Source organism: Echiichthys vipera, assembly GCF_963691815.1.
Source record: "Echiichthys vipera genome assembly, chromosome: 6".
In the NCBI taxonomy this organism is placed as follows: domain Eukaryota; kingdom Metazoa; phylum Chordata; class Actinopteri; order Perciformes; family Trachinidae; genus Echiichthys; species Echiichthys vipera.
This window is the reverse complement of record NC_139831.1, coordinates 20566894-20583535: the sequence shown is the minus strand read 5'-3', so window position 1 is coordinate 20583535 and position 16642 is coordinate 20566894. Positions and strand designations below refer to the sequence as shown.

The following is a 16642-nucleotide window of genomic DNA, read 5'->3' as shown; positions in this document are numbered from 1 at the left end:
TGTACACCCAAAGTGAGAGCTGTGTCCGGATCCTCGGGAGTAAGTCGGATTCGTTTCCGGTGGGGGTTGGCCTCCGCCAGGGGTGCGCTTTGTCACCAATCCTGTTCGTGATTTTCATGGACAGGATTTCAAGGCGTAGTCGTGGTGGGGAGGGGTTGCAGTTCGGTGGGCTGGGGATCTCGTCTCTGCTTTTTGCAGATGATGTGGTCCTAATGGCATCGTCGGTCAGTGACCTTCAGCACTCACTGGATCGGTTCGCAGCCGAGTGTGAAACGGCTGGGATGAGGATCAGCATCTCTAAATCTGAGGCCATGGCTCTTAGCAGGAAACCGGTGGATTGCTTACTCCAGGTAGGGAATGAGTCCTTACCCCAAGTGAAGGAGTTCAAGTACCTCGGGATCATGTTCACGAGTGAGGGGACGATGGAGCGTGAGTTTGGCCGGAGAATCGGAGCAGCGGGGGCGGTGTTGCAGTCGCTCTACCGCACCGTTGTGACGAAAAGAGAGCTGAGCCGGAAGGCAAAGCTCTCGATCTACCGGTCAATCTTCGTTCCTACCCTCACCTATGGTCATGAAAGTTGGGTCATGACCGAAAGAACGAGGTCGCGGGTACAAGCGGCCGAAATGGGTTTTCTCAGGAGGGTGGCTGGAGTCTCCCTTAGAGATAGGGTGAGAAGTTCAGCCATCCGTGAGGAACTCGGAGTAGAGCCGCTGCTCCTTAGCGTTGAAAGGAGCCAGTTGAGGTGGTTCGGGCATCTAGTAAGGATGCCCCCTGGGCGCCTCCCTAGGGAGGTGTTCCAGGCACGTCCAGCTGGGAGGAGGCCTCGGGGAAGACCCAGGACTAGGTGGAGAGATTATATCTCCACACTGGCCTGGGAACGCCTCGGGATCCCCCAGTTAGAGCTGGTTAATGTGGCCCGGGAAAGGGAAGTTTGGGGTCCCCTGCTAAAGCTGCTGCCCCCGCGACCCGACCCCGGATAAGCGGATGAAGATGAGATGAGATGAGAGATGAGAATTGAAATATCTTTGGATACTGTATTTTAAGTATTTTTGGTATGTAAAAAGCATACAAGCCACAGCAGCTGTGTTATGTAAAAAAAACTTGTTCTTGTCAGTCCATTCTATGAATGTGAGTCATATAATACTAATGCTACCTTGATACAACATTTACCATTGTCCAGGACTGGTATTAAAGTTACTGAAATGTATCTTCTATTAGTCTGATAAAATACCATCATAAACTCTTTTATTAGATGATCCAATGGTCCAAAAGTCTATGAAAACTTAAATCATACTTTGATTGCCTTCCAGTAACACATTCACAGGTCAGTGGAGACAGCGTTTCTCTTCACCCTCAGGCTACCACCCCAGCCGCGGGGACAGGTGTTGTATGAGTGCAGGCCAGGTGATCGCAGGCCTGAGTCTTCAGACTCGACAGAGGCATCAGAGTCGGTGAGGGAGCGAGTGTTGTAGAGCCTCACAGGGGAGCAGATCCTCTGCGTTGGGGTTGGAGGAGGGCTGGTGAAGGTAGGGGATTGGGCCCCAAATGCCCGAGGCTGGAAAGGGCTGATGGGTGGTTTGTGACAGTCGTAGCCATGGTGGGAATTTCCCAGAGGTGAGATTGGGAGGTTATGACCGCTAAGTGCTCCAGGGGAGGGGCTATTTTTACGTTTGGCTGCATTGATGATGTTTTTGGCCAGGAGGCGATGGTTGGCTTTCGAGTCTGGGGTATTTACAATGGGGGACATGCAGCGACTGTCTTTGGGAACAGGAGAAATGGCAGGAGATGTGTACAGAGGTTTAGTGGCGGGGAAGGATAAACTGGTTTGAGAGAGTGATGGAGACTGGGAACATGAGCCCCAAGGAGGAGAAACGGGAGATGTAGCTGTAGATGTTTGGGTTGGTCTGGAAGTAGGAACAAAGGAAATGGTGGAAGACTGGGTATTTTGGATCACCATAGGGGACCGGCATCTTGATCCCCAAGGAGGAGAGCGTGGGGATGAAGCTGTAGATGTTTGGGAGGGTCTGGATGCGGACTTGCAGGTGACAGTGGAAGATTGGGTATGCTGGCTTACTGTTGGAGACTGGCATCTTGAACCCCAAGGAGGAGAGGCAGGGGAAGTAGTCGTAGTCATTTGGGGTGGTCTGACACCAGGAATGGAGGATATGTTGGAGGACTGGCTCACCATTGGGGACTGACATCTTAAACCCCCCGAAGGAGAACGTGTAGAGGTGGCCGTAAATGTTTGAGAGGGTCTGGATGTTGAAGTGGAGGTCACGGTGGAAAATTGGATATTCTGACTAGTCATAGGGGATTGGCATCTTGTACCCCTGGGAGAGGATACAGGAGAAGTAATAGAGCGGCTAGAGGTGGTGGTAAAGGGACGATTAGTTTGGAGGCCGGGAGTCCAGATCCCAGAGGCAGGGCCCTCTGGGCTGCTGAAACGTCTGGTGAGGCTGGGCATCCTTGTTGGAGTGGGAGTCTCACTAGGGTTTTCAGCTGGGGAGGAATCCTTTGGTGTCTGTTGGACGATGACAAATAATGATTTTTAGAAGACTGGATACTCAGAAATACAACACAGAAACTTCAATATATAACAATTTTTAGTATAATGCTTGAAAAACTTTGGAATAAAGAAATGTCCTCATTATGTAAATACTAAGGTTTTGATTTGACCATGACAAGATGTTTTGTTATGCATAAACTCACAAAAGACCATTATTCTACAATGAAATAGACCCTAACCCTAATTAATAAGGCTGAGTGAATTTGTTTTGATGAAATAGCATATATGTGTTCAGTCTGAACCCAGTGGCATTCAGGTCGTCTCTGTTTATTTCCTTCTTCTTCAATAAGCATGCTGCCAGCACACATTGGCCTGGTCTTTAGTGTCTCTCTCAGGTTACTGTCATCTAGCCTTCCTGAGATGGTTAACCTTTACAGGGATATGAAGTTACTCGACTGAAGCAAGGACAGCATTCCATCTTATTTGCATACTAATTAAGAGCATACTATCCCCACTCGTGATAATAATATGAAGACCGTCTTTAGTGTTATTTGGACTGAATGGCTCAGCTCAGTATCCTGAGATGTATTGGTCTTTCAAAATTAATATTACGAGTCCCTTTTCAAAGGTTCAGGGCATCTGTGAAAGAAACAAGGCCAAGGTCAAAGGTCATTCCATTTGTCTGAATGTTTGAGCCCTCAAGTGCAACAGGACCGAAGATCAGGTCTTAACATGAACACGCACAACTCAAATTCTTATTAAAGCAAAAAATATCTTGCCAAAATTATTAAAAATTTAAAATAATTTTAATTTAAATGTCACATACTGTGTACCAAAATAGATCTGTGTCCTGTTGTGTATAATCTGGGTACTTAATAGAGGCATCACATGTATCAGTATATTAGAAGGGAATGCAAGAAAGGCAGGAAAGTGAAATAACAAACACCAAAGAGTGAAATTAATGATTGAAAGAAGCCACTGAAGTCAGGAAATGAGAAAAAGGAGAAAGAGATTGCAGCAGAGTGTTAGCATAAAGTTTTAATCAGACAAGGAAAGACTCAGTCTAACACAAACAAATCAATCACAACAGACAGGATAACAGCAGAGGAGAGCAGTGATCAAAGTTTATGAAATGAAACAGACATAAACCATGTCGTCTAAAACAGCAGTGATTGATGTTGTCCTGTGAAACAATAATTCCGGCATTGGAACTGCTTTAAGTCACGAAAACAATCAACACTATATATGCAGATCTGTGATGCAAATTATTATGCAGCCTGCACATCCAAACATCAAGAATCCAAGTAAAAGAAAATTCTGGAAAGCAGCGTAAATTACCATGAAGACATAAAGACATAAAGGTAGTTCTCTCACTGAAACTTTCATGTCAGTGAGTAGCATTAAATTGCAAATCAGATCATAAAGCAAGATGTCAGACCATCTGTTAAAGTGCTTTGTGAAGCAGCATCACCCTGGTGCCCACAGAATTGGGAGACAAAGTGGAAAAAGTGTGAGATTGTTTCTCATCATTTTTCAAAACGTACTAAAGTCGAAGTACGTGGGTATGGGAGTTATCTGATTACATCAATTTTTTTTGATGTAATCAGATAACTCACTTTTTTTTAATCCAAGGATAACTACGACTGTTTGTGTGTTTGTTACTGTGCTAAAAATACAATTATAGATTCACTCAATTAAGATGTATTCAGTTTGATACATTTGTAAGGAACAGACAAGGTCTTGCCCTGACTATTATTATTGTTGCATTTCTTATACATCTATCCCTTTCTGATACATGTGAGGATTAAAATATTTAACACGTAAAAAGATTCCAGTTATATACCTACAACACAAGATATAGTGAGGAGAGGAAGGCACAAGTTGAACAAAATACTTTAGCCCTACTAAAATCAGTTTCAGTTTTCCAACCATTCCCCAGATGTAAACACATTTTCTAAAAATGGTAGAGAGAGGGTCTCCACACCTGTGGTGTAATCCCTGCCTTCTTGGCAGAAAATGTGGGCCTTGGTGCCTGGACCCCTGACCGCGGAGAGGACACTCGCTCTGGAGAAAAGGCTGACATAGGAGAGCTGATCCTTGGCTGCCCATAGGCTGGATTTGGTGGATATTCTGCTCCTCCTCTTGTCGGGCTGAGGGGCAGCTGTGGAGACATACACTGGGTACTGAAGTGAGAAGGAGTGTTTTTAGGTAAAGAAGCCTGTCTAGAGAGAGACTGAGTAGATATCAGGTTCTTAGGCTGTGGTGCTCCTCTGGGCAGGGTACTTAGTGGGTCCTTGACAGGGTTAAGGATAAAGAGGGAAGAGGAAAGCTGGTAAGGCCGATGCCTTGAGAGGTCCATCTCTATCTTGGAGCAACCATTTTCTAAAAGAGTCGGCTCTTGAAATGGCTCTGGTGCTGGAGCTTTTTGCCTTGGTTTTTGCTTGACTACCTGTTGGGCCTGTAGGTTTTGTGAAAGCTGAGCACTTACATCGGAGTTTTTAGCAATGGCCTTGACCCTGCCAGGCATGTTTGAAGGGTACACCCAAGATGGTGGCAGAGACATCGTGGGAGAAGGAGACCTAATTTGTCCTGCATTTTGCTTCTCAACGATGTATTTCTCCATCCTGGACTGACGCTTGGCAAACAGCTCAGCACCTTTTCCTGATACATTGGTGAGGGTCTGCTCTGGCCTGTGCTCTTCTCTCGGACGGGTCCTGGAGGTCTTGAGGCAGGAAGCCCACTCTGGAGCTCTAGCCTCCTCGGCCCTTTCCTCCTCCTTGGCGAGGAAGTTGGAGGCCTCTGCACCCAGTGCCAGCAACTCTTCCTCGGATGCTGGCTCAGGCACAGATCTGAGTCCATGTTTCTTCCTGTCATCAACTCCCTGTACCAGAGAGAGCAGCTCAGGGTTCGGAGCTACAACTGTCTTCTCTTTGAATGTGAACATTGACTTCCTACTTCCCCTTCTCGCAGCACCCTCCTCAAGTATTCCTGTTTTTATTGGTGTTATTGACTTCCTCTCTCCAGCAGGCTGAGGAACAAAGGTAGAGGGCTTTGGGGCTGTGGGAGGGCCATAATGGGGCAATGGTGGGTGCTGAGATACAGAAGACATATGTAACTGGGATAGTGGTAGGGACAAAGGGGGCATGACAGGAGACTTTGGCGATGGACTGGAGTAGTAGTCCTGCGGGGACTGGCTTGAAAAGGCCGGTAGAGGAGGTGTGGGATATGACGGAGGTGGAGGTGGAGGTGAGAATGCCAAAGGCTGGGGAGCAGTGAAAGCAGGGAGAGGAGGAGTGGCGTAAGAAGGAGGAGGGGGAATATCCATGACAGGGCTGACTGTTTCTGGAGACTGCACTGTCAGCGGGGAGAAAAAGGGCCTGGCAGTTCGATTGATGATGGTGCTTGTCTGCTTGGATGTGGACACAGACACCCTCTCAGGTCCAGAGGTACTGTGGCAGCCATTATGAAGCTTTCCTGGGGGAACTGGCCCTGTGTGGCCTCCATTAATCTCTGCCTCCCCTTCAGCATGCCCCACCAAAACAGGATTATTACTTGCAGTAGGAATCTCCTCCTTGACTTTGTCCTCAAGCTCCTCGTGGATTTTATCTCTTGCCTCTTCCTCTTCCTCCTGCTCCTCCTTGACAGGGAGAAAATGTCTCTCTTGGATACCACTGTCCTCCAGGTCATCTTCCTTGTTGAAATCCTTACCTGGTTCTTCCATGATATCACCTACTGAATGTATCCTCCCAGATGGTGACAAGAGCTGCTTGGTAGCGCTATTCTTAAAGTTCAGGTCTCTATTCTTTGCCTCAGTGCTCCTCACTTCCCATGTTAGCTCGTTAGATGAGGGATCTGTTTTCACATTGTCAGCTATGTCCACCTCTGACCCTTCTCCACAGCTTTCAAGCGTGAAGGCGTTGACCCTCTGCTTGCGCCGGTTGAAGAGCTGCACGCCTCTGGAGCTGGAGTTTGATGGGATGGTGAGCTGAGCAGCGATGATCTGACTCCTAACACGAGCCTCCTTTAGCTCCTTCTCTGATAAACTGGCACTCCTGGTCAGATCTGGAGTGAAAGAGACAGGGAGAGAAAATCAACAGGCTAATGAATGAGAGAAACAAAGGATTTTGTCCTTTTTTTAACAACAGAGATGTTTGATTAATGATTAAAAAATTATCCTTACTTTGGGGAACTTGTAATACATCTATGGTTCAAACAAAGACGACTCTTTCAACATCAAATTAAAGCTTACCAAACCCCCTTTATATACAAATAGAGAGAACCAGCAAGGACAGATTTTTAACAAGTCTGGGATTAAATATTCTCTTTAAAAAGCCACATAATTGTTTCTGCACCATATGTTTTTGATTGCCCTCTGCAGTGCTTTTGAATCTAACTAATCTAGCGAGAAAAATACGGCTTTGTGGACACTTGACTCAGCAGACTGGAGCTATAGACAAAGAACTAACAGATGTAATGTAGGCGGAGAAACTTTTAATAACCTTCTTGACTAAAGTTAATAGAAAGATTGAGGTCAATGTCTCCTACAGTACCATAAGAAGTTTTTGTCAATCAAGTCATACACTGATGTTGCAGTTTTGCTGATTACCTTGAAATTATGTCTCTGTTAACATTGACCGTTTGTTTTCCGAGCTTAAGAGCTTCATTCCATGCAGCGGAGCTATTTCCTCTGCCATCTGCAGTAGTCCCTCCCTGAGCATTCCTCCACCGCTGAGAAAACTCCCTGCCTGAGCTTCCAACATGCCTTTGGTTTCTCTCTGTAGTTAATTTGTGCAATACTGCAGCTTGAACATTTAATAGACCTTTTTTTATTAACAATCTATGGCTTCCAAAAGTTATATCGACTGCATGTCTATAAACATACTATACAATCAAGTGGACCCATTTTAAATATAGTGACTACATCATGCTGCAAAGTTCACAAGACAAAAATTAAAGTGCATCTTTGCTTTTTTTTTTTAAAAATAATAAAGTTATACATCTCTGATGGACATTTTAAGGGAGAATAATAAAACAGTTGTGGTGTGGTGACACTTCTGGTAGATTATTCACCTAATTTATGTTAACCCTGACTGGTTGAAGATATTCAGCGTCTCTCTAACACGGCCATGACTCTTCCTTGATTTAATAAGGTGATGGATCCAGACAGCTACATTATTTGATCTAATCGTGTGCCAATCACAATAATTATATGTAAATCAATCACTTGTAAAACTTTCCTATAGGCTAGAGCTCATTCTGCATGCAGTTTTTCCTGGCACAGAGTATAAAGCTTACATGATCATCCCCCCAGTAAAAAGGAATAATATGCATCTGTCATTGATTTTACAGACTTTCAGTCTGCCCTCACAGTAATTGAATTAACTCTTTGTAGGTGACCCATGAGTTCCTTTTACATGAACCCATCTAAAGTTCAATAGCATATGTTTATCATCTGTTTTGAAATATAAATAGTGACTACAGGGCCATATCTATTATATACATTTACATGTACAGAATTCTAGCCTTTAATGACTGTGCTTAAGTCTGCAAGAAAATGTTAAATTTAATTATATCAAATCAATCAACCTGACAAAAAGTGACATTATTAGCCGGAGATATATCATCCACGTTACATATTTGTGATAAGAATATAACAAGGTTGAAAGCATTATGACACAACCCCTTAAACAAGCAGTCCTCTCAACGCTATTGACACGAGCATAAATCACCTTCTTTTATAGACTGCTGCAGAGGACCTACCACACAGGTACTTAAATACACATTGCCTTTCATCAGAATGGGAATACCACCACAGGTCTAAATGACATCTATTTGATTTTTTATAATTCAGATTACCTGTTTATACCAGAGCCAGAGCAGTGAGGCTTGAAATGAAATGTACCCTTGTGTAAACATCTACGTTACCTCTAGTGGGAGCCAGACTGGTTATCAAGTAACACGCAGGTGCAAATCCCATCAGTGATTCAAATCATGACCCAAAAAACGTGAAACAAGTGATACACTTTATAGAATGTGGACTTTTGTTTAATATTTATATTCTAGTGAATTTGATAGTAATGTGTAGAAAAGTTTCTTATTATCTGATTAAATGACACCAGTCACTTTCCCTCACTGGCATTCCCAGTAATATGTCAACTAATGAAGATGTTAAACAACAATCAATAAACTGAAATTGAGTTGAAGAAATTAATTAATGTTCTTTTAAAATTACAACACATACTGGAGATTGCATACGGACCTGCTTACATAGAAAAGCTAAAATTGAACGTTTTCATTTATGCTAGAGGGGAAAAAAATACCTAAAGTTTATAGACAGTGTCCTATTTCTTCAGTTAGCTGCTTCTAACAAGTCACATTTCTTCTCAAAACAGGCAAGCACAAGTTCTTCAGTTTTAATTCAAGGCTATAAATATCTCAAAGTTAACTGCGAGTTTTATTTATGTTGCTGGACCCAATTTAATGCCCAATCCCTTACCTTTTTCACGTTCAAATTCAGAGCTCCACTGTTTTGTTGTACTTCCACAAGAGTTTCCAATTTAACTGCGCCTGATAGCTTCACACCCCCTTTCTGTAGTCAGGCACAGGATCGAATTTCCTTCTCTCCGCAGCAGCACACAGACAGGCAGACAGGCAAGGAGGGAGGTGGTCTGTAGCTGGAGGCTGTGCTGTCTGTCATACAGCCTCCAGCTATGTTTTACTTTTTCAAATCTGCTCCACCAACACCAACACCACCACCACCACCACAGGTTTCCACTAATTATAAAAACTGAGACATGCCTCTGAGAAAAAGCTGAGGGGCTTCTGTAGCAAAAGCATTGATGTTCTAGCACTTGCAGACTGCACTTTGTTTTGACAGCTCTGGAGAGGTGTTCAATCAATGGCAAGTATTGAGCGGTTTATCTATGTCTAATGTCCTATGATGGCAGGAAAGGGTGTGATCCTTGTTGCAGTCTTTGAAGTGGAAAGGGAGACCAGAGATACTCCAGTAAAAGTGTGCACAGATTAGAACACTGAGACTCCAGATATCCAGCTCCTGACCTCTGCTGCCCTGCGTGTCTGTCTGAATAACACCATGTAAGTGTGTGTTTGTGTGTGTGTGTGTGTGTGTGTGTGTGTGTGTGTGTGTGTGTGTGTGTGTGTGTGTGTGTGTGTGTGTGTGTGTGTGTGTGTGTGTGTGTGTGTGTGTGTGTGTGTGTGTGTGTGTGTGTGTGTGTGTGTGTGTGTGTGTGTGTGTGTGTGTGTGTGTGTGTGTGTGCGCGCACTCTCTGAACCCTCTGGGCCCTAAGCTCCAACCTGCAAGGACAAGATCGGAATTTCCTGTCCTCCAGCCGAGACAAAATTCAGCTCCAGGCAATGATGCAAGAGCCCCCACATGTCATTGTCCGACCCCTTTTCTCTACTTCATCCCTCATCCCTCTGTCCCATCCCTTCATCCCTGCATGGGCGAGACCAGCCCCCCACAGCAGCAGGATTTAAGTCAGGGGGCCAACACTGCATTTGTGTATCAAAGGTCAGATTACCCTGTCGGATGTTATCTTTCTCCGGGCGATGGCTGTGGGGTTTGCGGGATGACAGCACCGGCCCCCGTGGATGATGTGTGAAGCGGTATGGAAAGACAAGGATTAACAGGGTTCCTGGGATCTTACCCGCCTGAATGTGACTTAAACGCTCAGTGGATCCCATGGGGGGAAATAAAAGACCAAGCTCCTGCTGCTCATAAAGTTACTTTTTTGAAAAGTCTCTGCAGAGGTGAAACTTTGCTGTGCTATTTTTGGTGACCTGTGTTCCATTTGAGAAAACGAATTAGTGAGTAATGAGTGACGGGAACATTGCTTAACAGAGGCTAGAGATGTATATCAGAGACAGTTATCTAATGGTCATGACCTTTCTGTTGTGCTTCCTCACACTACAACGTCTTTTTACTCTCTTTGAAAACTGCCTCTGACAGACTTGTCACAACACAGAGGTAATTATCTTTCCAGCTGAGAACTGTGCCATTGTTTTTCCATTTTTCCATTTAACAACAAAATGTTATTATGGAGTGTGAACGGCTCTTTTCGTACTTATTTGTGGGTTGACAGCTGTGAAAATAAAAATAAAGGACTGAAGAAGTTTCCAAAAAGCCACAAGCTAGCTAATTATTGTCAGTGTATATAAAGACTGCTCTTTAGCAGGGATACATGATTGCATTTCCTTTGCTGTTGAGGCAGCCTGTATTTTTACAGCGTGGAAACAGATGTTTCATAGAGAGCTTCACTGTGTCAAATTGCATTGAGGAGGCAGGGCTGCCTTTTTTCTCTATTTGCTGTCAACTTCCCTCAGTTATACTTTCTTATATGATGATATACTGCAGTTCTATCCACACTGTAGCAGTAAGGAAGCACTATAAGCAAATCACAACTATATTTATGAAGTAACAGAGTACACTTTCTTGCTCCTGCTCTGGCTCCCCAAATAAGGACAGCAAACGCCAGATAAACAAACACTTACTTGTTTTCCGGCTCATCTGTTCTTTGTTGATTCCTGTTGTCTCCCATGATGCATTGCACTCTGTCCCAGGAGTGTGCGTGTTTTGCGTTGCCTGGAGAGGTTTCCTCAATCCTCCTGGACTCCAGCTCACGCCTCTCCTGATAGACGTATGTCCCTTCTCCATCTCCATCGCTACCCACGGTAAAATGCTTCTGCTGCAGCAGAAACAACAGCCCTCAGCAGTGGGATATGTGAGTGTCGCTTTCCAGTCAGCTCAATCTTCTCTACTGATACGATGAAACTGTCAGTCCAGTTGGAAGATGGAGGGTTTTGTCCTCACTGGCAGGCAGTGAATACGTTTAGAAATACAAGAAAATACACAATAAGGGACAAGGAAAGAAGTAGCTCAGCTTTCCAAGTTGCTGCTTCCGGTCGTGGCTCCCCTTTCAGCAATAATCCTTCCAAATGTTCTGCTGTAGTCTGACAAAATTTGAAAGAAGAGGTGCACTGTTTCTTTGGTCTTTGGTATTATTCTCGATTTAACAGGACCTCCCAGGAGGGTCAGCTCCGATGTGCCTTGGATGAGTTCCCATGGACAACTGCCACGAAAATTGCACAAGTTTGTTGTGCTCTGTTGAAATCTGGCAAAGAAGGCTGAGAAACAGTCCGATCTTCTCTATTGGCATCTCTCTAATACTCCTTTTTTTCCTTTCCCAGACGTTGCTCTTCCTCTTCTGCTATTTTGGTCACCAAAACATGCTTTTCGTCTGCATCCCAATCTCCAGCCCACAGATTATTTTTCTTTCGGAGAAAAGGATCTGCCCTTTATCTGGAGATCATAACTCTACGGTGACGTGAAGGGGAACCGTGTATATGGCAGTTTCCTGCTGTTAGGTGCATGTGAGGAATAACATTTCACTCTGGAAAGGTCATGCCAGAGACTGGGTTGTATTCATAGCTCCAATGTATTCATTTCGAGTTGCTTTATTCTGGTGTTCTAAGTTATTTATTATACATTAAAGCCAGACATGGCCTCTGAGGGCAGGGTAATCAATTTTGTTCTTTTGTTTATTCACAAAAGCAAAGTTGAGAAGGAAGGCTCTTATTTCTTCTGGTGCTAGTTTTGATTATTTCTGAAATGCATCAGCACACTAGAACTAAGAAATTGTCATGAATGCAGTAATTCGGTCCGCAGCTCTACCATTCCGATTTTCTGTTTGTTTTGCTCCTTGTTGAATAGTTTACATTTCTGTGTTATTTTCAGCTATAGATAAAAAGATGAAATGTTCTCTTTGTCCATTTCTTGTGCAGAACCCCCTGCAAAAAAAGAGAAAGAAGCACGTTAAAATTCAGTTTTGTAAACACTTCTTCAATTGTGTTATATAAACATGAAAAGACAAGAGCTGGATGTTACATCTAGCTACAATTTTGGCAAAAATGATCTGTGATGGTTTCAAGAAAGCAGTCCAAAAGACCTGACCTTTATGCCAACAGAAAGTCTGCAGTTGTTACAAATTGACCCCAAAAAGAATAAAACATGGCTTGAAGAACATTTTAATATACTCAGTTTGGCTCATCTGACTTTTAATCAAAACTGGTTTACTTCCAAAAAGCACAAATCTCAGTATGTCTTTTTTTGGAAACATAGAAAGTCCAATTCTCCGTCTTCAAAGATCAAGATCAGCCACTTTGAACGGTAGTAAGGCTCAAAGGGTTGAAAAGGAAATGAGGAGACACCTTTATAAAAGTGATAAAATCAGTGTTTTCTCCAAAGACAAAAGAAGGTCACAATTCATTTAGGCTTTGAGGTCGGAAATGTGTATTAATCCTGCCAAAAAATAAGCTTTATCGCTGCCTCAGGAATGTGATTTGATACATAGGGCTGAGGAAGTGAATGTGGATTAAAGATATCCATGCAGCATGGAGTAAATACACAAAGATTAAAATGTCCTACATTGAAATCTATGGCATCCCTCCCTCTTATCTGATAAAGCATTTCATTAGATCCGCAGTGTCCCCCGCTTCAAAGCTAATAATACCCACTGGCCAAGTTTGTAATGATTAACCAGCATCTGCACATCATTTTCCTTAATCAGACTTGCCTCTCCTTGAAGCTGGCAGTGGCTGCATTTGTTTTTTCTTGTGAATGTGACTCCTGACTGTAACACTCTGGAGTGGGAGGACTGTACAGAGAACTTCACACATAATCATTATTTTTAAAATCCCTCAGAGGCATGGCAACAACACTCACATTCATCTTTTCTCAAGGTGTGCAAGCGGCGTAAACTTGTTTGCAACCATTGACGATTACATTTTGTAGAGACGCTCACCCTCTGATATGACAGCTGAGTCATAACAGTCTTCAGGAGGACAGCTGATTGGTCCCTGAACACAATCAACCCAAACAAAACACTACCCCACCTCCCTGCAGAAAAGAAACAAACAAAATCCTTTTTGTATACTGGCGTGATCGTGTCAAGTGAGAAGAGATGAAGGCCGGTATTGTTTACACATTCTAACAGCTCTTTCATTTCCCCAGATGTGTTTGGATCTGACATTGTCATTTAGATTAGCACATCATGTTAATACATATCCTTTATTTAACTGTCTTTGTTGTTCCAAGATTTCATGTTTACTATCATCAATAAGAAAAGAGAGGTGGACACATGTTGAGGGCCTGTCCTAACTGCTGTATGGGATTGATTGAAATATGGTCTGATTATTTGTCTTTGATCCAGTCTGAAAATATTTATTAATTGCTAGACAAAGAACAGATGTAGGATACTCAAAATTGACATTGAACAGAGATGCAGACTTAGCTCAAAAAACATGACACAGACATATGGACTCTTGAAAACCTCATCTGCAGCAATCTGTTTTTTTTTTCACTTCATTGGTCCCAGTTTGTTAAAGGTCCCATATTGTAAAAAGGGAGATCTAATGTCTTTTTAAAAAAATATATAAATCAGGTCCAAGTGCTGTATGAATATTGTGAAAGTATACAAAATGCTCAATCCACACAATGCACACAGCCTGTATTTAGAAACATTGTCTTTAAACGAGCCGTCAGGACTTCTGTACGGTTGTGATGTCACAACTAGACAGAGTAGAAAGTGCTACTACAGTGACATTATTGTCATTCTCTGGCTGCTTTTAAGGTGCAGAGATGGCAAGAGCGCAGATGTGAAACAGCTCCCACACCCGCGTTTCAGACAGAGAGTAAACACAGGTATATTCAGACAGACAGGATGAGAAAAATACTGTGCTTTTTTATGGCATGTAAACATGTTCTAAACAAGTATGAGCTTGAAAATAAGCATATGTCCCCTTTAATATCAAGCTTGTGGTTGTATTTGTGATATCTACCCTGCTCCAGCTGCTCATATCTACTTGCCATACCTGGGATCTGATATCATCTCTCCTCCTTCCCACCCTCCAATTACCTTGAAGTTCAAAAGGTATTTCACAGTATGCCCACCTGTCCCACCCCCGCACAGTTTTCCTTTGCCACCCATTGACCTCCATGATTAGAGCCAAGGATATCTTTTACAGCCTGGCCCGTAGGCCACTTCAGTGTGTAATCACAGAGTTCCTGTACATTGTCAACATATGATGGATCCATATGCAGACAGCAAATCTATCCCACAGCTCTCTGCAGCATGTCTTGCATTGTGATGACGCACAAAAGAAATGGCTTTGGCAGCCATACAAGTTGTAATCATTCATTAGTCCCTCATGGCTGTTGTCTTGTACATTTATTACACATCTGCACCAATAGCCAACTTGTAGACCATATGTCAGCCACCTAATAACTCATATACTACATACATTTTCACCTCAGGTATGGCATCTGTACATCATCAGTTGCTGTGGGCGCACATGTGTACTGTATGAAGGTTTGGGATATGTGTGGTTGTCAGGTAAGCGTGCACTCCGCCTAGTGTAAGACTTAAAGTGTATCAGTTACCAAGCTTATAATGAGGCATCTGGTCACGACATTGACTGGCAAATCTTTATGGTTGAATCCCTTCGGGCCAGAGCTGCTGAGTGTCTGTTATCTCATTCCTTTTGCCTGGATCCTTCACAGTTTGGGAAGCAAAAAGGATTCATCCGTAAATGCTAAAGGCTTTGGCAGGGCCCTTTGCTCTCTTTCGCTCTTGCTGAGACAAAGAACCATTCAAGGGCCGTTGCAGCACTGCAAAATCATTTTGGGTAGAGCTTCAAAATTGGCATTCCTGGTTCATAATTCCTCAGGAGGCTGTGATTGTCAACATGCCTTGGCTTGTGCTGGCTGATGACTGACATGTAACACACACTACAAGGCACAGACGCAAATAAAAGTCACAAATGTCTCCTTCTCTCTGTTGTCTTTCTTCTTTTAGGAATTGTGCAAGTCGAGTCATAACTCATGCAGAGGAAAAATCTTGTAATGATGTGTCTGTTTCATGTGGAGCTCATCCTACTTTCAGAGACACAGGTGGAGAACTTCAAGGCAAAGATAAATACTTGAAATAGGTGTGTATGATCCCATGCCAAGAGGGGGAACCTTCGAAGACTATCAGTCATAATGTGAAAACTATTAGACATCAAAAGAAGGAAAAGTAAAAGCACTTTTAAAAATGCAATGTGCAAAAAATATCAATACTGCAAGAATTATTTCTTGAGCAGTATTGACTTTCAGCATAGTTATTCTCTTCACAATAAGACATTTGTCAAAAACAAGTTTTCCACAGTTTCAAAGCCTCTCCTGTCACAGCAAGCTAAAGGGGTATCATTAGTGAATATATCTAACATATGGCTGAAGAAAACCTAAAGTTGCCCCCCTGTAAAGCGGTTAACGGGCCTCACCTGTTGTGTTAACAGGAAACAATTACTTATATATGTAAGTCAATACAGCTCCACTCAGGTCTTTAATTGGATACACCATCTAATGTTACACAGTTCAGTTCAAGTCTATAACCTGGCTACGCAGCAGGCTCCACACAGTCAGGACAATAGGCTCGGATATCAGTGACCACAGTGCTAATGTAGCCAGCCAACCCCCTTCTGCAGGTCTGCAGCCTTCTCCGAGGGAAAAACAGCAGCCACAGATGTTTGTCATCTACTCAAACAAAGACTTTCAAAGTTTCCCTCCTCTTCTGCTACAGTTCACTGCACTCTCTCTCCCTCTCCAAACAAAGATTGTGTCTTACCCCGTAAAGATAAATATAATGGGCTGCAGGTGGCAAAGTCTGCAGCAATCACATTTTCACAGCAACAGATAAAATTCCAGGATTCAGTTCTCCTTCCTGTTTGATGTGTATAGTCATGCTGCTCACCTGTACTCCGGTGGGTCTGACTGTGTGAAGGCAGCGAGTGTGTGTACTGCCACTTTTCAGTTCCTACAACTCTATACACACACACACACACACACCTCCCCCTTTTACCTCTCCTCTCTCTCTCTCTGTCTCTCTCTCTGTCTCTCCCTCTCTCTCTCAATTGAAGCAGACGAAGGATGAGGGTGGGAGGGGGTCAGCTGGAGCACAGAAGGCTCTTTGTCTGGGATCTTTTCATATGGTTTCCTTCAAGCTTGCATACTGAACACATTATGTTATAATATATTTTCATATTCAACACAGGGATGGTGAGGGACCAGTGGGCCCCACT

At 43.3% G+C, this 16642-nt stretch overlaps 1 protein-coding gene across 2 annotated transcripts; it reads right to left on the bottom strand.

Moving 5' to 3' along the window:
• Nucleotides 1–1000: 1000 nt before the first annotated feature.
• On the bottom strand, nt 1001–16374 carry synpo (synaptopodin). 2 transcript variants are annotated; one of them, XM_083915553.1, is made up of 4 exons: nt 16315–16374; nt 11018–12313; nt 4491–6568; nt 1001–2521 (listed from the first exon to the last, which is right to left on the bottom strand). In XM_083915553.1, the coding sequence occupies exons 2-4, from the start codon at nt 11184–11186 to the stop codon at nt 1319–1321; spliced, it is 3450 nt and encodes a 1149-aa protein (XP_083771679.1). In that variant the 5' UTR covers nt 11187–12313; nt 16315–16374; the 3' UTR covers nt 1001–1318. The 2 variants fall into 2 exon arrangements, 1 of the variants encoding a protein (XP_083771679.1); XR_014593244.1 differs by lacking the exons at nt 1001–2521; nt 11018–12313; nt 16315–16374 and adding an exon at nt 9003–9133 and having other exon boundaries at nt 6430–6568.
• Between the last annotated feature and the right edge of the window lie 268 nt (nt 16375–16642).